This window comes from Rana temporaria, chromosome 3, assembly GCF_905171775.1.
Source record: "Rana temporaria chromosome 3, aRanTem1.1, whole genome shotgun sequence".
NCBI classification, from domain to species: Eukaryota; Metazoa; Chordata; class Amphibia; order Anura; family Ranidae; genus Rana; species Rana temporaria.
The window spans coordinates 54,787,616-54,808,958 of record NC_053491.1 but is presented as its reverse complement, the minus strand read 5'-3'; the positions used below and the strand labels follow the sequence as shown (position 1 = coordinate 54,808,958).

The 21,343-nt window shown below is 41.7% G+C and overlaps 1 protein-coding gene across 3 annotated transcripts in view; it reads left to right on the top strand.

Moving 5' to 3' along the window:
* The window catches only part of HOMER2 (homer scaffold protein 2), a 304,233-nt gene that overhangs the window by 262,968 nt on the left and 19,922 nt on the right, over nt 1-21,343 (top strand). For all 3 annotated transcript variants that reach the window (XM_040342588.1, XM_040342589.1, XM_040342590.1), the window contains one exon: nt 13,803-13,883. In XM_040342588.1, coding sequence (XP_040198522.1) covers nt 13,803-13,883 — 81 coding nt within the window. The remainder of the gene's footprint in view (nt 1-13,802; nt 13,884-21,343) is intronic.

Genomic DNA, 21,343 nt, shown 5'->3' with positions numbered 1-21,343 from the left:
TCGCTTCCTCACCAGTGCCGAGCACAGCCAGTTGGGGAACAGCCTCTGATATACAGAGGGTCAGGGGTCCTACAGCCTCATAGGACAGTCATAGTAGAATGAAAACTCCTGCTACAAGCTTTAACCAGACACTGATAGAAGCAACAGGACTGCTATATAATGATGATGAGAAAATGTATTTAGCAGTGTATATTAACTAAAATAATTGTGTTTCCATGTACTGTGGGAGACCAGATATAGTGAATGCAGAGTCCTGGGTTTAGTAACGTTTTAAAGCAGAGTCCCCCCCCCCCCCAGCAAAAAATTAAGTCAGCAGCTACACATACTGTAGTTTCTGACTTTTCATATTAGGATATTTACCTGTCCTGGAATCTAGCGATGTTGGCACCCCAGCCAATGTTTCCATTGGCTCTCTGGTGCTGCTACCGCCATTCAAACAAACAGCCGGTTACCTACTGCGCATGCGCAAAGCGCGCTGCACATTCTGAATGGCCTGGGGGAAGGAGGAGGGGGGACCCAACTTCCCTGTGATCTCAACGCGGCGAGTTCTCTCGGAAGTGGGGATGAGTACCTGACTAAAACGGGTACCCCCCCCGAAAGGTGCCAAAAGTGGTATAGCGGAAGGGGGAGGCAAATGAGCAGAGCTGCCACTTTTGGGCGGAACTCCGCTTTAAAGGGATGCTGAAACTTTTATTTTTATATATAAACATGTCATGCTTATGTCCACTGTATAGCTCGTTTTGCACAGAGTGGCCCCAAACACCGATTTCTGGGGTCCCCTCCCCTCCAGGAGAAGTGCTTTCCCGGGGGTTTACCTTGCGGGCACGCTCCTGAGTCATTCATTCGGCATCCATATCTCCATTTATAAAGGGGCACACCAATGTGCCATGATGCAGGATCCATGTATTTCAATGACCACTAATATTCTGCAATTCTAGAAAAAAAAAGTGGTGTTTTTTAAAAGATATCAGTAATTTTGTACAGTTTGTTCTAACATACTGCTCTATTATATTTTATTGCAGCAAAAATATATAAAAATCAAGAAATTTTATATAGGCCATATATAAACTTATGGAAGCAATTTACTGCACATTGCAGTGGAAAGTATTCCAATGCTTACATGTGTTTGTCATCAACTGTACTTTGTAGATATTTATTGAGTGGCAATGCTCGCTTTTAACATTGATTATGTTGACACTTGAAGCTGTGGAGTTTCAATACGAACCCAACACATTACAAGGATTTGGCAGTGCTGAATGGAGAAATGTGAAAGACCGCAGATTGCTGGAGAATGTCGCTTTCCAACCTCCTGCTGACAGTGTAAATATAGCTTCATATCTATAAAGGAAAACTATAATCCTATTTGAATGTAATTATACTGTATATGTACTTATTTTGAAAGCAAGACATTTCCATGTGACAGCACAGATGACTTTTGTAAATTCAGATAATGTTCTTTTGCTAATGTGTTAATATTTAACAAGAAAAATATAATGGCTTTGTCAAGATCACCTAATTTACTGATGGAAATTGTTTAAATGCTTTCCCAGACCACACAAAGATAAGGAAAAGCATAAATAACTAAGCAGATAAGCTGAAATGTGGGTAGAATTTCTGGATTAATGACGGCTCTTGTTACTTTTAAGACCAAAATGTCTGGACCTTTGATATGAACGTTCTTTTATCTTCCTACTAGCTGAATACCCGGCGTTGCCCGGTCTTCCTATCTTAACCTTTTGGGGAGGAAAATCATAGTAATATAAATATACCCATCTTTTATATAAGGGTGTAGGTAAGGGTTAATTTAACTGTCATATATTTTTATTTGGCATATAAGTAATATGTGTACCAGGTATTATTGAAATATCTCCAGGCATACAGAAGTTATGTGGGAACATACATTTCCCATTGATTTGCATGGGACTTTAAACAAAAACCCCGACCCTCACAAATGGGGGTAGTTAAGGGATAAATTAACTATCCTATAGTTTAAGTGGACATATAAGTAACATGTGACCAAGTGTTATCGAAATATGTACAGCCGTTTGGAAGTTATGAAGTAACATGTATTTCCCATAGAGTTGAATGGGACTTTAAAGGAAAACCCCGACCATGGCAAATGGGGGTGGGTAAGGGTTAAACCACCTATCCTATGTTTGTTGCTGACATATAAGTAACATGTGTGCCAAGTTTCATGTTAATATCTTTAGCCGTTTGGATGTGATGCTGGAACATACACACACACGTTGAGTTTTATATATATAGATTTTTCCTAGTACATCATAGGGAAACTGAGCCACCCTTTTTAGTTTTTACTTATGAGTTTTTCTGATCACGAGTAAGAATAATATTAAACATGAACGGGCATTGCCCTTAAAGTGGTAGTAAAGCCTAACTAGCTATTTTGTAAAAAAAAAAAAAAAAAAGTTACCTTCTCCTATCCATCCTGCATACCCTGTGTAAAAAAAGATCTGTGTAGTTATCTTTTTTTTTTTCTGCTCCGGTTACATGATTTCACAGCTCTGTGTAAGGGACTATTCGACAACAGCTGTGAATTCTGGGAGTCATAACATCACCCATAGGCTCCCATGGCCCAGCCGTTTGCGGCGCTCCCTCCTCTCCCCTGCAGCAGCTGCTCACTGACGCGGGGGAGCTGGAGCTGTGGGATCACACGACTTTACCAGAGCTGCAGGATCACATGTCCGATGTGGACTAAAAATAGCTAAGTACACAGACAAGTTTTCCCCAAGGTATGCAGGATAGGTAGAAAGAGGCGGGTAACATTTTTAAGAATGGGTAGGCTTTTCTTTCAAAAATTGTGGAAATATACTGCGCAGGTCAAAGTGAATCAAGAATTAATAAGTGATGAATGGTAATATTAATCTTACATATTAATAAAAATCAAAACAAATGTGAATGCTGCTGCAGCAAGAATGTCAGATAAAACATATACAAAGTAATAGAATGGTATGCTGCGCTGCATGGACTGATTGATCAATACAATGATTGTATTTGATGAATGCAACATGTGCCTTCATAATTAATACATGTGAAACCACATAAAAATTCAAAGGAATTATAATCAGATTTATATAACATAAAACGTGATACAATGTGCACAAGAAGACACCTATGCGAACCACAAAACTTAGTGATAATAATTTAAAAGTTCATAAGGTGTTGATTTCCCAAGTACTTCCAAAGTGAATCACAATCAAAGGTAAGTGCCAAGAATATCCCAGGAAACCGTGTTTGTCAGCAGGATAGAAGAAAGCCTCCACGTCTTATTTCAAATCTGCTTACCAGATTGATTCGATCTCTAATGAGATCACATGCGTGTCTGGCTCAATAGCCTTGCTGATTCCTAGGGATTCCTGTGTGTAGTCTCAATCTTTATCTCCACTAATGGGTCTCAAGCAAGTCACTCCGCAATAGGTAGCCCGTGACAGAAGGAGAAGAGCGGGGCGGTGTCATACAGAGCGGAGTATTGAGCCAGACACGCATGTGATCTCATTAGAGATCGAATCAATCTGGTAAGCAGATTTGAAATAAGGCTTTTCTTTCACCTTAAAGGGTCACTAAAGGAGCTAAATAGCTTCCTTTACCTTACTGCAGTCCTGGTTTCATGTCCTCTGTTCGTTTTTGCTCTGATGTTGCTGTAATCCTTCTCTGTTCTGAACACTTCCTGGTTGTCTGTTTCCTGATGAAAAAAGTCCTGAGAGCTTTCTCTCTGTGGTCACTAATCAAGGTGTGATTACTGTGTGTCTAAAACCCCACAGCACCAATCCGTTTTGTTTTACAAACCATCACTGCCCTGTATTGGCTCTGTGTCTCTGTACATCACAGAAGCAGGAAACGGCATGCAAAAACGAAACTGAAACTGCAGGCACATTATATGATTGATTTTATCAATTTGTAATCATTTTTAAAAGGAATCTGTTAACTATTATGTCTCTATACCCTGTAAACAGTAATTTCAGCAAAAAAAAAAAATTCCTTTACAACTCCTTTAAGTTATCCATAGACACCAGATAACAGCTGTTCAGTACATCCCTCTACTTGCTCCCCTACCTATTGGTAAAACTAAGATTGTTTGGAAAGAATTTAGAGGGGTTTTTTTTTGCCCAAAGCAAACATTTTGGATGTTCTGTAGGTATAGTAAAGCTGATGAGTTACATAACATCTGTTTCTGCATACATAAAGAGTAAAAACACGTGGGCACATAGGGGTTCTCATAAATGTGAAAGGGTAAGTATTTAAAGGTTATTTTTATTTTTTTATCTCTTTGTAGAACTGCTTTCTGTTTGCTCACATAATTGTGACGGAGACACAGCTGTTGACAGGTATCAAATGATACTGTAAAACTATTTCTTTCATACTTGTCTCAAGCAAGAAGAATGTAGTGATAAACATTCATGATAGTCTTGCTTGAAAGTCAATATATGACATTTACTAATATTTGCAACTGAAAGGAGAAATAAATTATTCTGTCATTCATTATGGGACACATAACTGTTAAGAGTCTATACCAATGGTCTCCAAACTGCAGCCTGGAGGTCTGTTGGCCCTTGGAACGCTGTTCCTCCAACTGATTACGAGGCACTATTCCTCCCATTGACACCAACAATGATATGCCATTCCCTCCACTGACCGCAACAGCGAGTCACTATTCTTACCACTGACACCAACAGTGGAGCACTGGTCATTCCACTGACACCAATGATGGGGCACTATTCTTTCCAATGATTCCAACTATGGGGTACTATTCCTCCCACTGATTTCAACAATAGGGCACTATTACAACATCCACTGGTACAAATGATGTGGCGCTATTCTTTCCGTTGACACCAAGGATGGGGCACTATTCCTTCCACTAATGCAAACAACTGGGCATAATTCCTCTCACTTATATAAACAATTGGGCACAATTGATGAGGTAGTATTCTTCCTCTTGCTGACCACAGGTGTGAAGTGATCTTTTTACTCACCACAAAGCCTGAAACATTGCCCACTTACATTGACACTGGGGCCTTTTCTGGACTCTGCTTTGTGCACTAATCCAAATCATTTGGTGGAGGGGGGATTATGGTGTGGGGTTGGGTTTGGCCCCTTAGCTCCAGTGAAGGGATCTCTTAAGGCGCCAGCATACCAAGACATTTTGGACAATTTCATGCTCCCAGCTTTGTGGGAACAGTTTGTGGATGACCCCTTCCTGTTCCAACGTGACTGCGCACCAGTGAGGAAGGTCCATAAAGACATGGATGAGTGAGTTTGGGGTGGAGGAACTTGACTGGCCTGACCTCAACCTGATAGAACATCTTTTGGATGAATTAGAGTGGAGATAGTGAGCCAGATCTTCTCGTCCACTTCAGTGCCTGACCTCACAAATGCGCTTCTAGAAGAATGGTCAAACATTCCCATAGACACTCTACTAAACCTTGTGGACAGCCTTCCCAGTAGCGTTAAAGCTGTTATAGCTGCAGAGGGTGGGACCAACTCAATATTGAACTGTACGAACATATAGCCAGATTCAGAGAGAGCGCCGCAACTTTAAGGCGGCGTATCGTATGGTGTTTACGCTACGCCGCCTTAAGTCAGAGAGGCAAGTACTGTATTCACAAAGTACTTGCCTCCTAACTTATGGCGGCGTATCGTAAATGGGGCCGGCGTAAGTGCGCCTAATTCAAATGAGGATGGGGGGGGGGCGTGTTTTATGTAAATTACTCGTGACCCGACGTGATTGACGTTTTTACAAACGGCACATGCGCCGTCCGTGTACATATCCCAGTGTGCATTGCTCCAAAGTACGACGCAAGGACGTATTGGTTTCGACGTGGACGTAAATTATGTCCAGCCCTATTCACCGACGACTTGCGCAAACGACGTAGAATTTTCAAATTTCGATGCGGGAACGACGGCCATACTTAACATTGACTACGCCTTCTAGGGGGCAGCTTTATCTTTACGCGGCGTATCTCTTACGGAAACGGCGTATCTTTACTGCGACGGGCGCACGTACGTTCGTGAATCAGCGTATTATAGTCATTTACATATTCTACGCCGAACTCAACGGAAGCGCCACCTAGCGGCCAGCCTAAAAATGACACTTTAAGATACAACGGCGTAGGAGACTTGCGCCGCTCGTATCTTAGCCTAATTTAAGCGTATCTGGTTTCCAGAATACGCTTAAATTAACGCCGGCGTAGATTTAGAGTTACGACGGCGTAACTCTATGAATCCGGCTATAAGACACCATTAAAGTTCATGTGCGTGTAAAGGCAGGTGTCCCAATACTTTTGGTATTATAGTGTATGTAAACTCTACATTTATTATTCAGTATGTTTGGCATCATGCTTCAACATAATTCAAATTTACACATTTTTTTGTGGTTAATCTTTGACAAAGTTCCTCACTCGGAGATCCTGCTATTAAAGCGGAGTTCCAAATATTAATATTATCTTTACATAAATCGGCAGCTTTGAGCATGAACAACAACATTTTTATGCAGCAATTTTTATTTTATTTTTTACTTTGTCTGCATTGCTGCTATGGGGTCCCATCTAATCTGACACTTCTGGGCCACAGTAATATACGTCATATCCCGCGGCGCCTGTACTCCTGGGAGATGGGTCATCGTTTCCCAGGAGTCAGTGAGCAGCGCCAAAGGCTAGCATTGCAGTTTTTCACGCTGTCAGCACTACGCCCGACTTACAATACACGAGAACGGGAGGTGCATGCTGGGTAACCAGCATGCACTTATCCCAGAAGATAGTCCTAGTGGGCTTCACATGCCCACAATCAAGATGGAATCGCTCAGGAACACGAAAATAAGGTAAGTAAATTATAAAAAAATACACTGGGAACGGGATTTAAATATATACATGCGTTTAATGTATATTAACGCGTACAAGCAGAGGGGGTGTCTAAAAGAATAAATATATATTTGGGCGGAACGCTGCTTTAACAGCACTTCCTGGCAGACTGACAATGCGCTGCTATTTATGAACTACCGGCTTATCTTTATCAGCCTGGCTTGCGTGTTTGTGCAGGAGGGGGGGGGGGACGGGACGACAACAACTATTGCATAATTTAGGAATCGTACACCTACATAATTGGCACATTAGTGGGTTTTGTATTTAATCGCTGAATTTATTCACCTAAACTGCAAAACATTTAGCTTTGTGTAGTGGGAGGAAGGAGGTTTTTATTGTTGTCCATGTCCCTATTTATTTTCACACTTCCCGTCCTCGAAGACATGACAGAATGGAAGGAGAAATCTCCCACTGTGCCACAAACAGTAGTAAAACCTGAAAGCCCTTCCCCACTCTCACTGCGGCGGTGCGGGCGTTGGTGGTTATATCAACGCTTTTCGGCCGCTAGCAGGGTACTTTTAACCCCCGCTAGCGGCCGAGGAAAGGGTTAATAGCGCCTAAATAATAATAATAAAAAAAAAAACAGATAGACCCAAAAAGGTGTCCCTCTAATCCCAGCGCTCAATGGCAGAGTTTAAATTATTTTGAAGTATTGCAGCTATTATAATACAATCAACAATTAAAAATATACTTCATTCATTAATAAAATAATGTAATAAAATATTAACAGCGCTAAAATCATCTGCAACCATATCCTGCATTAGGTTAGATAAGCATAAATTCAGCCTACTTGACAGAGAAGCACAGCTGAAAGACACTTTTATTCTAAAAATAGCGCCTGTTTTGCGGCGCTGCTGAAGCGCTTTGCAGACGCTGATTTCAATGGGCAGGGTTGGTGGCGGAGTGGTGTATACACTGCTCCCCCACCCCCCCAAAGATGCTGCTTACAGGACTTTTTTTCCCGTCCTGCAAGCGCACTGCCCTAATGTGAAAACACTCGGGCTTTCACACTAGAGTGGCTTGAGAGGCGCTTTACAGGTGCTATTTTTAGCGCTAAAATGCCTGAAAAGCGCCCCAGTGTGAAAGGGGTCTAGATAAAGGCATCTAGTTAAAGGGTTCACAAGGGGCATATGCCTCAGTGCCCCCGTATGCGGGCTGTGTTTCACAAACACATATTTCCCAGCACACTTAACCAGCTAGCCTGCAAAAATACAAATTGACCCTGTATAACAATTTGCGTTAAAACAGAGGATTTGCTCGCACACATTTGCAATTACTGTATATGCGTAAACCCCTGTGCCTATGTCAAGGCTCCTCTGTGTACTATGGTTCTAGCTTTATCATTTTCAGAGTCTTTAAATTGGAGCCTATGTAGCAGTGAATAGATTAAGGGCAGGTTTGCCTGGAGGGAACCCCCGCCTCCTTAATGGCACAGGGATGCACAGGACATGTTTTGCCCTTCCATATGCACGTTACTGCAAAGGCTGGTTATAGGTTGGGGTGGTTGCCACTTTTTTCGTACAGATGGCTGTATATACCTGCACAGGTGTTCCATGCATCCCTATGCGGATAGTCTTATTCAAGTCAATTGGGAAGTAGCGGCCGCACAGCCCCAAAAACACCCTTACATGGGGGGGGGGGGGCACAGATGCATACGCTCTCATGTGAACGAGGCCAAAGAATAAAATGTACTTGTTATATTTGTGCGCCATTGGAAAGATTACCCTCCCAGCCTGTCTTGTCATCAAGAGGAGCCGAGGGACATCGCCGGCAGGGACACACAGCGATTAAAACCAGATTCAAACGCATTATCCCGTTAAATGTTAGGCTATGGAAGAACAAAAAATATATATTGCTACAGAATTTCCCTGTTATTTACCTTCTACTATCTTCCCTTCTTCCGTAGATGACAAGCTCCTAAAATCATAAATGTATCTAAGCTCACCAATTGATTTATTTTTAAAAAAAATCTCTTTCTTCAGGCGTTCTATACATTTACAGCTTTGGTTATGGATTTCCAGCCATTCCTTCAGGGAATATGTATGTGGCTTAGTTTTCTTATGTGTGCTTATTTCCTGAGGTCAAGCTCTAGTACACCACTGGATTTAGGTCAGGGAATTGGGACGGCTACGTAATGTTTATTTTTCTAAGGCAGTTTAATGGTCCATGCACTTAGATTATTTATAAAGCTGTAACTTAACTATATGAGATATATAAATCCTACTATTTGAAGGGTTTTTTTCAGAGTTACACAGCTTTAGCACTGAAAACCGATTGATTTCAAGGTTGGAGCAATGCGATCGTGAAATTACAGAGGCATACACATTTCTAAAAGGTGACATTGGCTTTTTGAGTTGTATCTACCAATTGTGATATACCGGCACTCACCAGAGGACAGTACTGGAAATAGAAAAAGCTTAATTCATCGCTGAAATCACATTTTTTTTAAACCTGTTAACAAAAAAATAAAATTTTTAATTTTTAAATATTTTCTGGAGATCAAGAATACTGTGGTCGGCACTTTTTGAAATGGAAACCTTGCCAGTGAAAGAGATTGCAAACTGTAGCACTTAACCATTAAAGTGAGTCTAAAAACGAAAACATTTTAAACTTTTAGGGGCAGATCCACAAAGATCTGCCCCGGCGCAGCGTATCAGAGATACGCTACGCCGCCGTATTTTACTTGTGTTATCTTCGAATCCTTAAAGATTTCGCGCCGTAAGTTACGGCAGCGTAATCTATCTCTGGCAGCGGAATTCAAATCGGCGATTAGGGGGCGTGTTTCATTTAAATGAAGCGCGTCCCCGCTCCGAATGAACTGCGCATGCACAGTCCCTAAATTTCCTGCCGTGCATTGCGCTAAATGACGTCGCTAGGACGTAATTTTTTTTTAACATAGACGTGAATTACGTCCATCCCGATTCACGGACGACTTGCGCAAAAAAAATAAAAAATTCAAATTAAACGCGGGAATGACGGCCATACTTAACTTGGCAAGTCTAACTATACGCCGCAAAACACTAGCTGTAACTATACGCCGGAAAAAGCCGACTAGAGACGACGTAAAAGAATGCGACGGCCGCGCATACGTTCGTGGATCGTCGGAAATAGCTAATTTGCATACCCGACGCGGAAAACGACGCAAACGCCACCCAGCGGACGCCGAAGTATTGCATCTAAGATCTGATGGATCTAACCCAGATGCCGTCGTATCTTGGTTTGAGGATTCAAACTAAAGATACGACGCGGGAAATTTGAAAGTACGCCGGCGTACTCTCTCTGTGGATCTGCCCCTTAGTTTTTGGATTAGTATTGGGAATAATTAGAACCTCTGTCAAGTTTTTTGTTAATTTTTTTTTTGTCACCACTTGGTGACCATTGAATATCCCAAAAACGTGTTTTTAAAAAGGGGGGTGGGGGTAAAATAGGGAAACTTGTTTCAGTGAACTGTCTTAGAGGAGATTATTCTCCCTTTGGCCCCTTTTACACTGGGGCATTTTTGGGCATTTTTCAGGCACTTTAGCGTTAAAAAAAAGTGCCTGTAAAGTGCTTGAAAGAAGCTGCATCTGCAATCCCAATGTGAGCCCGAGTGCTTTCACACTAAAGTGCCTTAACACCCCAGTGTGAAAGGGGTCTTGGCTTTAAAAAAAAAGCATCTGTAAAGCGCCTGAAAGAAGCTGCACCTGCAATCCCAGCTGCGCTAGCAGGGCGTCAAAAAAAAAAGTCCTGCAAGCAGCATCTTCGCAGCGCTTTAGGAGCATTGAATACACCGCTCCTAAAGCACCCCTTCTCATTGAGGGAGCTTTTTTAACGCCAAAGCGCCTGAAAAATGCCCCAGTGTGAAAGGGGTCTTGGCGTCGCTTTACCAGCATTTTTCGGGCGCTGGCAGTGTAAAAGGGCTCTGAAAGCACTGGGATTGCAGATGAGGCTTCTTACAGGAGCTTTACAGGCTTTTTTGTAACGCCAAAGCGCCTTAAAAAAACACCCAATAATCCCGCCAGTGTGAATGGGGCCTTTGGGAAACATTTTTTTGTTCACCCATGTTTGCAAGGTACAAATGAAAGCGAATTCTCCCAAATGGAACAAAACTGGTAGGAAAAAGAAAGGGACGAGCGTTAAACATTTTCTTGCTATATCCAAATGATAAGCAAGTTGTTTTAGCTTTGGATATAATTTAAACCCCAGCAACAGCCAGAATACTTGGGGTGATGATCCCTTTGCTTGTGTTTACCAGCAGATTGCAAGAGACATCCCAATCCATTGATCTCTAGGAAACAAAAGATCAACCATATTAGATGTTTTTCATGCTGCTAATGTTTCTTGGGATTAGCATTATCTTCCATGCACAGTTTTGGGAATGTGTTTTCTTTTAATGCTCATGGCCGATTAAAAACCTTTCTTTTGCAAAGAGATGTGTGTTTATTCAATGGACACATGTAATAAGGGAAATATGTAGGATTCCACATCTGGCTTCTCTGGATGGATGAATCTCTATGCTGTGCTATTGTAGCCACTGGTAGCTGGCGGAATACCCAAACAGCAGATGCATCTAATTGGATGCAGTTGTGGTTCAGCTGACAATTTTCTGACCAACTCCTTTAATTTTTCAGTTGAAGAGTGTCAGGCGGTAGGGGGACTACAGGGCCACCCACTATGTGAATTGCATCTGCTTCCTTAGGAATCGTCCAACATGTATATGAGGCCAGCTTTAAAGCGGAGTTCCACCTATATTTTTAGTTTATTAAAAGTCTGCAGCTACAAAATGGATAGCTACTGACTTTTAATAAACAGACAATCACCTGTCCCACGGTCCAGCGATGTGGCCACCTGGAGGCCTGCTCCTCTCCCTCTCCTTTCCTTGGCGTTGTCATATCTACTGTGGGCACCCGGCCATGACAGCTTAAGGCTTCACAGCTGGGCGCACACTGCGCATGCGGGAGTCGTGCTGAGCTATGCCATTGGCCAGCTAATCTTCTGGGACCTGTGTTGTGTCCCAGAAGATCGCTGGCAGGGAGGGGCCACCTAGGGCGAGAGGAGGAGTCGCCTAGGCAGCTGAGGACCTGGAAGGAGGAAGTGAGACAGGAAGTCCCACTAAAAAGAGAACACACTTCCGCCCCCCCCCCCCCCCCCTCCAAAAAAATGCCATGCCAAATGTGGCATGTCAGGGGGCGAGGAGTGCTTAAAGCTGAAGTTAAATTTTTGGATGGAACTCCGCTTTAAGTTGATTTTTTGTCTTTAATGTTTTCTGTGAATCACAGGCACACAACAAATAGTAATAAGAAATACTGACACTATTCTGGCACTCCTGTTGCATGCTTGTTCATTTTCCATGACAAGAGGTATCGAAGCCAAGGCAGTTGTCATTGTCAGCAAGATAGCACCCATTAGGCTACCAGGTGGCCTGTCAAAATCAACTGCACCAGGCCAAACCTTTCTTCCTTTTTTTTCCCCATAGAGTATTAGAAGGGTTGAAGTATAACTAAAGGCATTTTTTTATACTGGAAAGGGATTTGAATCCATGTCTGGTTTTTATGTGCACCTGTTAGAGAGTCGCCCTCTCTATTTGTTCTGATGACCATTATCATGGAATGTGAAAATAAAAGAGAATCGCACATTTTGAGTGGTCATCAAGAACAGGTGGCCCCATTGAAAGATTTACACCCACCTTTTGTTCAGGTGACAACTGCAACATTTTTGATCTTCTTTGTTTCATAACAGTTTCATTGATGTAAAAGAGTAATACAAAATATCAGACTTACCGAGTCAGTATTCAATATAAGAGGTTACATGTACAGAAAAGGGAAGACCAATATGGTCTACAGAATCAGGGAGGAGATGGCATTCAACAAGACAATAAATGGCATAAGTTAAATCGTCGCAATGTCCAGCCAGACTAGAAAAGTAGACATACTCTGTCAGAACCACTCAGATAGGGCACACGCTATTGCAATAGAGTAGTGTCTTTCACAGGGTCAATTGCAGTGAGGGGAGGAGCAAAAGAAGACAAAGCAGTAACACAGAGGGGAGAAAAAAAAAGGGGGGTGAGAGAAAAGGGTATGGAAAGAAAACACGGAGGGGTCTGCTGTGAAGCTATAGGTAGGGGTCCAGGGTAGGAGATACAGACTCGTTCATTATCGTACCCCCTGTAAAGCAACTGATTAGCCCATGTATGTTTCAGGGGTCAAAAGATAGGACTCCCGATGGTTTAGGCAATGAAGGCCTGTATGGGTCCAAGGACATGCCAGCGCCCAGCACCCAAGGGGTTTATGTCTCGATACACTGAAAATTAGGTAAAGTAAAACATTTTAATCAGTGTTAGATACTTTTACACCAGCATACATTGATAGACGCCAATGTGAAATTTAGTAAACGGGGAAAGGTCCACTTTGAATGCTAATATAAGCAATATCATATATGACCGATGTGTGTGAATTTCATAAGTGGCTAAAAAATTTTTTTTTTTGATAAGTAAAGCACCTTACCAGATTTTTATGTATTTAGCGGGTAATCTTCGGTTCATTAAAGATTTCCAGTTGGGTAAAAAAAAAAGCATGATAGTTTTTGAGATGAACAGCCCAGCTTAGATAAAGCACACATTGGGAACCTTGTTGTATCGTTGAAGAAAAGTACTTTTTCCTGGCTCATCAATGCTCAGCAATGAAATAATGAAGACTAGTGGCAGACAGGTCCATGTTTTGGAATTTTAGTTCTTCCTTGTGCACCTGACTGTTACAAACTGATATTCTCTGGTCAGCTTAGTTGCAGTTGGTGCTTAGCAGAGTTATTTAAATGGCTAATTAAACTATTCTGAAGAAAAAAATCACTGATCAGATCTTGTTTTTATTTTCTACTCTGCTTCAAAATGGCACACTTACCTTAGTGCCCCTTTGGAACAATTATGATATTTATTCATTGTGTTCTTTCTTCTAGGAACTTGACGATCTCAGGAAACAAAGTGAAGTCATCCCACAGCTGATGATGGAGTGTGAATCAGTGACTGATAAGCTCCAGGTAATCAACATATGTGAAAACTATCAGCTTTGATTGATAATTGGCAATTTCATACATAATTCGATTTTCGTTTGAACATTCAAAGAAACGTTTTTATCAACATTCTCTCTTGCCATCATTAAGACTTCATTCACAATAACGCAACTCCAAATTTTACACCGTTATCATTGTGAATTTGATCCGACTTTAAACTCCCTGGATCAAAGTTGCATCAGAGTAGGCACCTTTTCAAATTCACTGCCACTTGAACGGGTGCCTTTAAAAAGAATAAACTGCGACTTGTCATACGACTTTGAAGACCTGCTATTTGAATGGAATCCCAGACCCATTAAACAGGACTCATTACAATATGCACAATTGTCCCGAACAAAACCACATTCATTTGAAGAATATTCTCGTTACTACTGTAGATGATGAATGTTGATATTACCCCACTAATCATTAGAAAATCGAAGGAATGTTCTGAAAATGAAAATGTTACAACAAATTTCTATTGTTTAATGGCCAGCTTAATTTTGTATCTGCTAGGTGTGATGCTCTTTTGCCCATGCAGCCTCAATTTGTTGTATACAAATATGACATTTCAGCAGCCAGATAGATATTCAATAGTGTACTGTTCATTCATTGCACAGGAATATCCTTCTTTTACAAAAAAGTTTTATTGTCATATAAACCAACAGTACAGGTTTACGATAAGATATTATAGTATACATCATACAAAGCAAATCCGGGCCTGCAAGCCCTAACCAACATAAAGGAAGTAGGAGCCAAGCTCTTATGCTATACTCAAATATAAGATAAAAAATAAAAAAGCCCTTAGTACCATACGGTCTAGAACCCGGGCTATACCCGGGTGTCTGTAAACCTGTAGAACAAGTATATAATACACAACAAAAGAACCTAAAGGTTAGCTTCCTCTAGAAAGAGTAGAGAGGATTAACTGCCAAGAGAAAAGACTATGGGAGAATGGAAAAAGAAGAATGGAGCAGAGCGAGAAGAGTAGAAAGCGAAGAGGGAACGACAGAGGAAGGGAGTGTGAGGTCCACGGGGTGCGCGCAAGAGGAGACCTATATTGACAGTAATGCAGTGTCAAACCGAGAAGGGTGGTGGTATGCAATCCAAGGCTGCCAAACCCTAAGAAATTTGTCATGCCTTTTAGAAAGGACCGCCGTCAGTTTCTCATTAACCATGACGTCATTCAGGCGGTTTTTGACTGCCTCAATGCACAGGAATATCCTTCACACCTAACACAGGGCACCTCTTGAGAGATAACCAAAGCTCTACCATGCCGTATGTGGTAGACCTCAACTTTGACTTTTTTCTAAAGTAAAAATTTGAAAATGGCAATCCTGCCTGGGACCCCGTCAGAACAGGAATTGGTGGCATTAAGCTGTATATATTCTGCAATTTTAATTGTAGCTACAAGATGTACTTTAAGCCTTAATACTACATGCTAATCATGTGTTACTATAAAGATTCTCTCCGGCATCCTTATGGGACCTTTGTGTTTAAAAATATGCCATTTCTAAATTTTTGGTCTCTGGTAGATGCATCCTGAACATTTTTACCAAACTGAACTAAGAATACAAAACACATTGGTTCAGTTTATTTTCTAGCTAGAATTTACCATCTATTTTTAGCTTTAAATCAGATTTTGATGACTTAATCTTTTTTCTTTTCGTACGTGGGTATCCATTTTTATTTAATAATTAATGACCTTCAATAATTTAGGACAAGCAGGAAAAGGTGACTTTTATCTAATGAATTCATGTGGGCTGGGGCTTAATTTTCTTGTATTAACGTTGCATAAGGCTTGTTCGTTTTGTCATTATGAATATCACTTTGCTGTTAATAACATAATTTCACACCTTGTTCCTCATGAAAAAGTCACTTATTTATAACCTTGAGATATCCTATTAATTTCCACCTGGGAATAGAATGTGCAGATGTGTAAAACTTGTCTTTCTCTAAAGATGTCTCCATCCTTGTGAATTTATAAGTCTAGTTAAGTCACTTGATTAGAGCTGGGTTGGCATTAAATGTCTTGGGCAACATCCACAACATGTTTGTTTTCAGAAGATACATAGTACTGAAGATAATTATGTGGGGCTGGGGCAGTTCTGGAGCCCTCATCCATGGAGCTCAACAGCATCCCTTTAAATTCCAATTTACAGAGTGGCAGTAGGCGTTCTGTTGTCATTTGTCTTTTGCCCTCAGAGTGTCCTAGCAAGTTGGATGCATTGCACTTTAAATTATAAGCACACTAGGGTTTTCCACAGGGTGACTTTGGTTGAAGCTGGCTGAGGCTGCTTTCACCTGTATACTAGGTGTTTAGGACTTTTTTCTATGCATATCCACAGAATGTAAGGAGTTGGAAGGACCCCTGCTTATCCGGCCCCCATTGCAGGAAACACCAGGTGGATTTACAGGAGCTTAAGCAGAGGTGACGATATCTCATTGTTGCGAAGCCCAGGTTGGCCTGGGATAGCTGGCCCCCACCACCCCTTCACTGTTTTATGAGGTTACATTTTGTTACATTTTTGATCACGTATTATTAGAGACCAACTATGAAATGATATGGTCATAGTTGTCACTTTTCTTCCCCCAACTTTCTATCAGTTATGAGTAAAGAGAAAGGGGGATACCTGTACAAGTGGTGGTGCAACATGTTGCTGCTAGTTTACATCATACTGGTGTTGCTCATATTTCTGGAATAGGAGATGTTGATGGCCAGGGTGTGCACAGAAAAGGTGGCACAGATAAGCAGCATTTAGCTCAACCCAGAAGCTCTGCCAGTACAAACAGTGATGCCTACCACAGTGTTGGCCCCCACTGCTCAGCTTGTGGTAAATAACTGGTAGACAGAGCCTAATTATGCCGTAAGCTAAGTGGGGAGGCTGCCTGAACAGGGCTGGGCTTCGGAGGCAAGAGATGGAGTTTGCCCTCCTTGGTGCTGCCCAAATTCAGGGCAGTGCTTAATGGGTGCAGCTCTGTGGAGGCCAAATGCAATATTCCCCACGCAGACATTCCTGAAAATGGCTGTTCGGTAATGCTGGACGCTGTAATGTGTAATGACCACAGGCTGGAAACCCCCATTTATTCACTCAGTTCTGTGGAGGGGGACACATCATGGGGCAGGAACAGCTCTGCAGGGAATTCAGCAGATCCGGTATGCTGACTTGATAAATTACTAGACTACTCAAAACATATGTACTAGTTTAAGTGCCCCCTATAAGGACAGTAATTCCCTTTTTATGCACTGGTTGTTCACTTATATCTGTGGAATACTGGCTTGCTTAGGCAGCACGCAGATGCTTGTAATAATGAGCTACTCTGCTTATTAGGCAGCATTCACACAGTGCTGGCGGTGGAATATCTCTAGAGCCACCGCTCTACTAGTAAGAATTTATTTTGTACAATTAGGCTGGATATGCATGCAAAGGTCTAGCAAGAACTGTGACTAGAAACTTGAGAATTGTTCCGTCCTACATGATTGCCATCTGAATTGATCGATTGATATTGATATAAAAAAACAAACAAACAGTGTATCACCATAATTAGCACATAAAGGCCCATCTGTTGTGGCTGTGGCCAGGAACCAGCAAGCCTTTTAACAAAAAAAAACATTAGCAAAGTGACCAAAAATGCAGTTCTAATGAGGCTTATTTGCAGCTTACTGCCAAACCGTCCTTTTACAGCACCCTATAGGTAGCTTCCTATTGGCTGTAATTGGTCTATAACCTAGTACAGTAAGCTATAATTAAAGTACCTTTTTATGAAAAAAAATATATTCAGTGGGTGCCTCTTTGGCCTGTCTTTTTACTTTGCCAGCCATTGACCCTGTAGATTTCTGTTTATTTGTATACCAAAAGTGTTGAATCTGCAGCAAAATAAATGGTGATGAGTGGATTTAAGTTTAGGTATTTGCAGTGCATCTGAGCTCTGGTAAGTGTTGAGCAGTGGTGAACACTGAGGATCAAGCTGAGCCATTTCTCAATAGAAATCAGTGGATATATCATTGATAAAATCATTTTGTATATTCCATCAAAGTAGCAAATGTCAAACTAGGGTCGTTATAAATACAACTAATGTAATTTAGACCTTGGAAATCCAGATATTTGGAAATAGTCAGCAAAAGCAAACCAGACTGATGATCTAGTAAGCATGTACAATATCTTAAAAAGTTGTATTAAAACATATAGCCCAGAATGGTGGTTATAAAATGATAAAACAGCACTAAAAGTGGATAAAGTCCAGTGTAGATAATAAATGTTAGAAAAGTCCACAGGTGGGTACAGCAGGACACCGTTCAGAGAAATGTGAGAAGTGCTTCAAGGGTTGGAATGGTAGTGCACCCTACACCGACTCCCAATCTTCACCACACAAAACTGAGGTACACTTCCCTTCTGGGGTTCACACTCACCAGATGGCTGACTAAACAGAGCCTTGAAAATATTTCCTCCTGATCAGATCTCCAACATCACTCCAGAAACAGCAAGGGTTAATTCCCACTTTAGCTGGCTGTCACTCGAGGGACATGCGTTCCAACATGAGGGGCCCTAATTTCACTATCGTGTCAGCGGGAGAAGGGAACCAGGAAACCCTGTACTGTCCTGGGAGATGACGTCAGTCACGCTGAGACATCAACCCAGGTCCTGGGGAGTGGGGAATCTCCAGTGAGGACCATGATTGTGAAATTTGTGCCCCTCATGTTGGACCGCATGTCCCTCGAGTGACACCCAGCTAAAGTGGGAATTTAACCCTTGCTGTTTCTGGAGTGATGTTGGAGGTCTGATCAGGAGGAAATATTTACAAGGCTCTGTTTAGTCAGCCGTCTGGTGAGTGTGAACCCCAGAGGGGAAGTGTACCTCAGTTTTGTGTGGTGAAGATTGGGAGTCGGTGTAGGGTGCACTACCATTCCAACCCTTGAAGCACTTCTCACATTTCTCTGAACTGTGTCCTGCTGTACCCACCTGTGGACTTTTCTAACATTTATTATCTACACTGGACTTTATCCACTTTTAGCCCTGTGTTATCATTTTATAACCACCATTCTGGGCTATATGTTTTGATACAACTTTTTATTCTTTGATAGAGGAGTCTTCATTCATTTTTTAAACAGCTGCTGCAATATTTTTATCATATCATACTGTTGGGTATTTTGATATTGATATATTCTAATATATTTTTTAATTATTTATGATCATTTTCTTATGCTTACCAATATCTCATTAACAAGTTAACCCTCTCTGGCGCCGGGAAGTGCACTTTAGTCCCCCCCTTTGTTGTTGTTTTTGTGCATTCTATATATATATGTACAATATCTTAGCCAATATTTTTTATTTATGTGGAAGAGGATTAGAGCTCTTGTTGCGTTCCATGTTTCACCAGATCAACAACCCAGACCGCATTTTATTTATTTAAGCTTTTTATTGCTGTTTATGTCCCTGCTGCAGGTTCTCTTCACTTTTTACTTTGTGAAACTTTTGTCACACTGGGCTTCATTCACAGAACCAGATTGCATGTGGTATTTAGGCGTTTTCCAACATGCCGCATGCGATCCTGACAATATCAATTTACCATTGCTTTATGCTATATTTACGGCATAAAGCAAAAACGATCAGTAAATACAGCATAAAACAAGAGTGTAAGTCAATTCACAAAAAAAAATAAAAAATGGATGGGTTAAATAAGTAGTGGTCCCAGCTTGCCATATTTAAGGAGCCAGCAGCATCCTTAGCAACCAGTAAACAACACAGTTAATGAGAAGGCGGCTGCCGTGTCCTTAACAACTGATGAGTCATCAGCTGTCAACGAGGTTCCCGTTTAACAAGGGGGGCCCCCAGATCCCAACCCCCTGAAGTAAATGGCTACATGGTACTCCTATTTATTCACCAGAAATAAGTGTAGTGTAAAAAAAAAGACAGTTGGCCGTTTTTTACTTGTAGTCCTTAATTTAAAAAAATTAAATATAAAACACTATCACAATGCCCACCACTACCACCGACCCGAAAAAGAAGCTCCACCACCAAAAAAACTGATGGGCGGTGCTACCCAGTGACATCACAGAGCATCCCCGATCATCCTCTTCTCTGGTCCCCCAGCAGGGCTCCTGGCTACTTCTCTTCTTGCTGTGCCACCATAGGAAGCTGCTTTTTTTTCACACTGCCTTTGTCCATAGACATGGACAGTGCGTCTTGACCCACTACCTCATCACAGAATTTGACAGACAGCAGCGGGAGCCGCTGCCTCAGCAAAGCCTGTGAGACTGGGGAGAGCTGCAAAATATTGGCACAATGCTGAATCCTGTGAGCACTCGGGTAAGTATGATGAGGGGGTGGTGAGGGACAATACTTTTTAATGGGGACATTTTTATTTTGAGTTTAGAACCATTTTAAGGGAAATCTCTCCCGTTCATCATACACTATGTTACCAAATGTATTGGAACACTTGTCTTTACATGCACATGAACTTTAATGGCATCCCTGTCTTAGTCCTTAGGATTCAATATTGAGTTGGCGCAGCTTTAACAGCTTCAACTTTTCTGGGAAGGCTGTCCACAAGGTTTAGGAGTGTGTCTATGGGAATGTTTGACCATTCTTCCAGAAGCACATTTGTGAGGTCAGTCATTGATGTGAACGAGAAGGCCTGACTGGCAGTCTTTATTCCAATTCATTCCAAAGGTTATTGGGTTGAGGTCAGGACTCTGCACAGGCCAGTCAAGTGTCTCCACCCCAAACTTGCACTTTCCATGTCTTTTATGGATCTTGCTTTGTGAACTGGTGTGCAGTCATGTTGGAACAGGAAGGGGCCATCCCCAAACTGTTCCCACAAAGTTAGGAGCATGAAATTGTCCAAAATGTCTTGGTAGGCTGATACACCTTATAAGTTCCCTATACTGAAACTAAGGCGCCGAGCCCAACCCCTGAAACACAACCCCACGCCATAATCCCCCTCCACTAAATGATTTGGACCAGTGTACAATGCAAGGTCCATAAAGAAATGGTTGAGCAAGTTTGGGGTGGAGTAACGTCACAGGCACAGTCCTGACCTCAACCCAATAGAACACATTTGGGATGAATTAGAGTGGAGACTGCAAGCCAGGCCTTCTTTTCCACATAAGTGCCTGACCTCACAAATGCACTTCTGGAAGAATGGTCAAACATTCCCATAGACACACTCCTAAACCTTGTGGAAAGCCTTTCCAGAAGAGTTGAGGCTGTTATAGCTGCAAAGGGTGTGCCAACTTTATTATTGAACCTTACAGATTAAGACTGGGATGCCACTAAAGTGCATGTGCGTGAAAAGGCAGGCGTCCCAATACCTTTGGTAATCTAGTGTACATGTTACAATCTCTGTAGAATTTTCCTCTATTTACCAACACTATTTTAAATGAGGACCTCCCTAAATTATCCATTCAACTAGTATCCAATCAAACAACCCCTTATACATTACACATA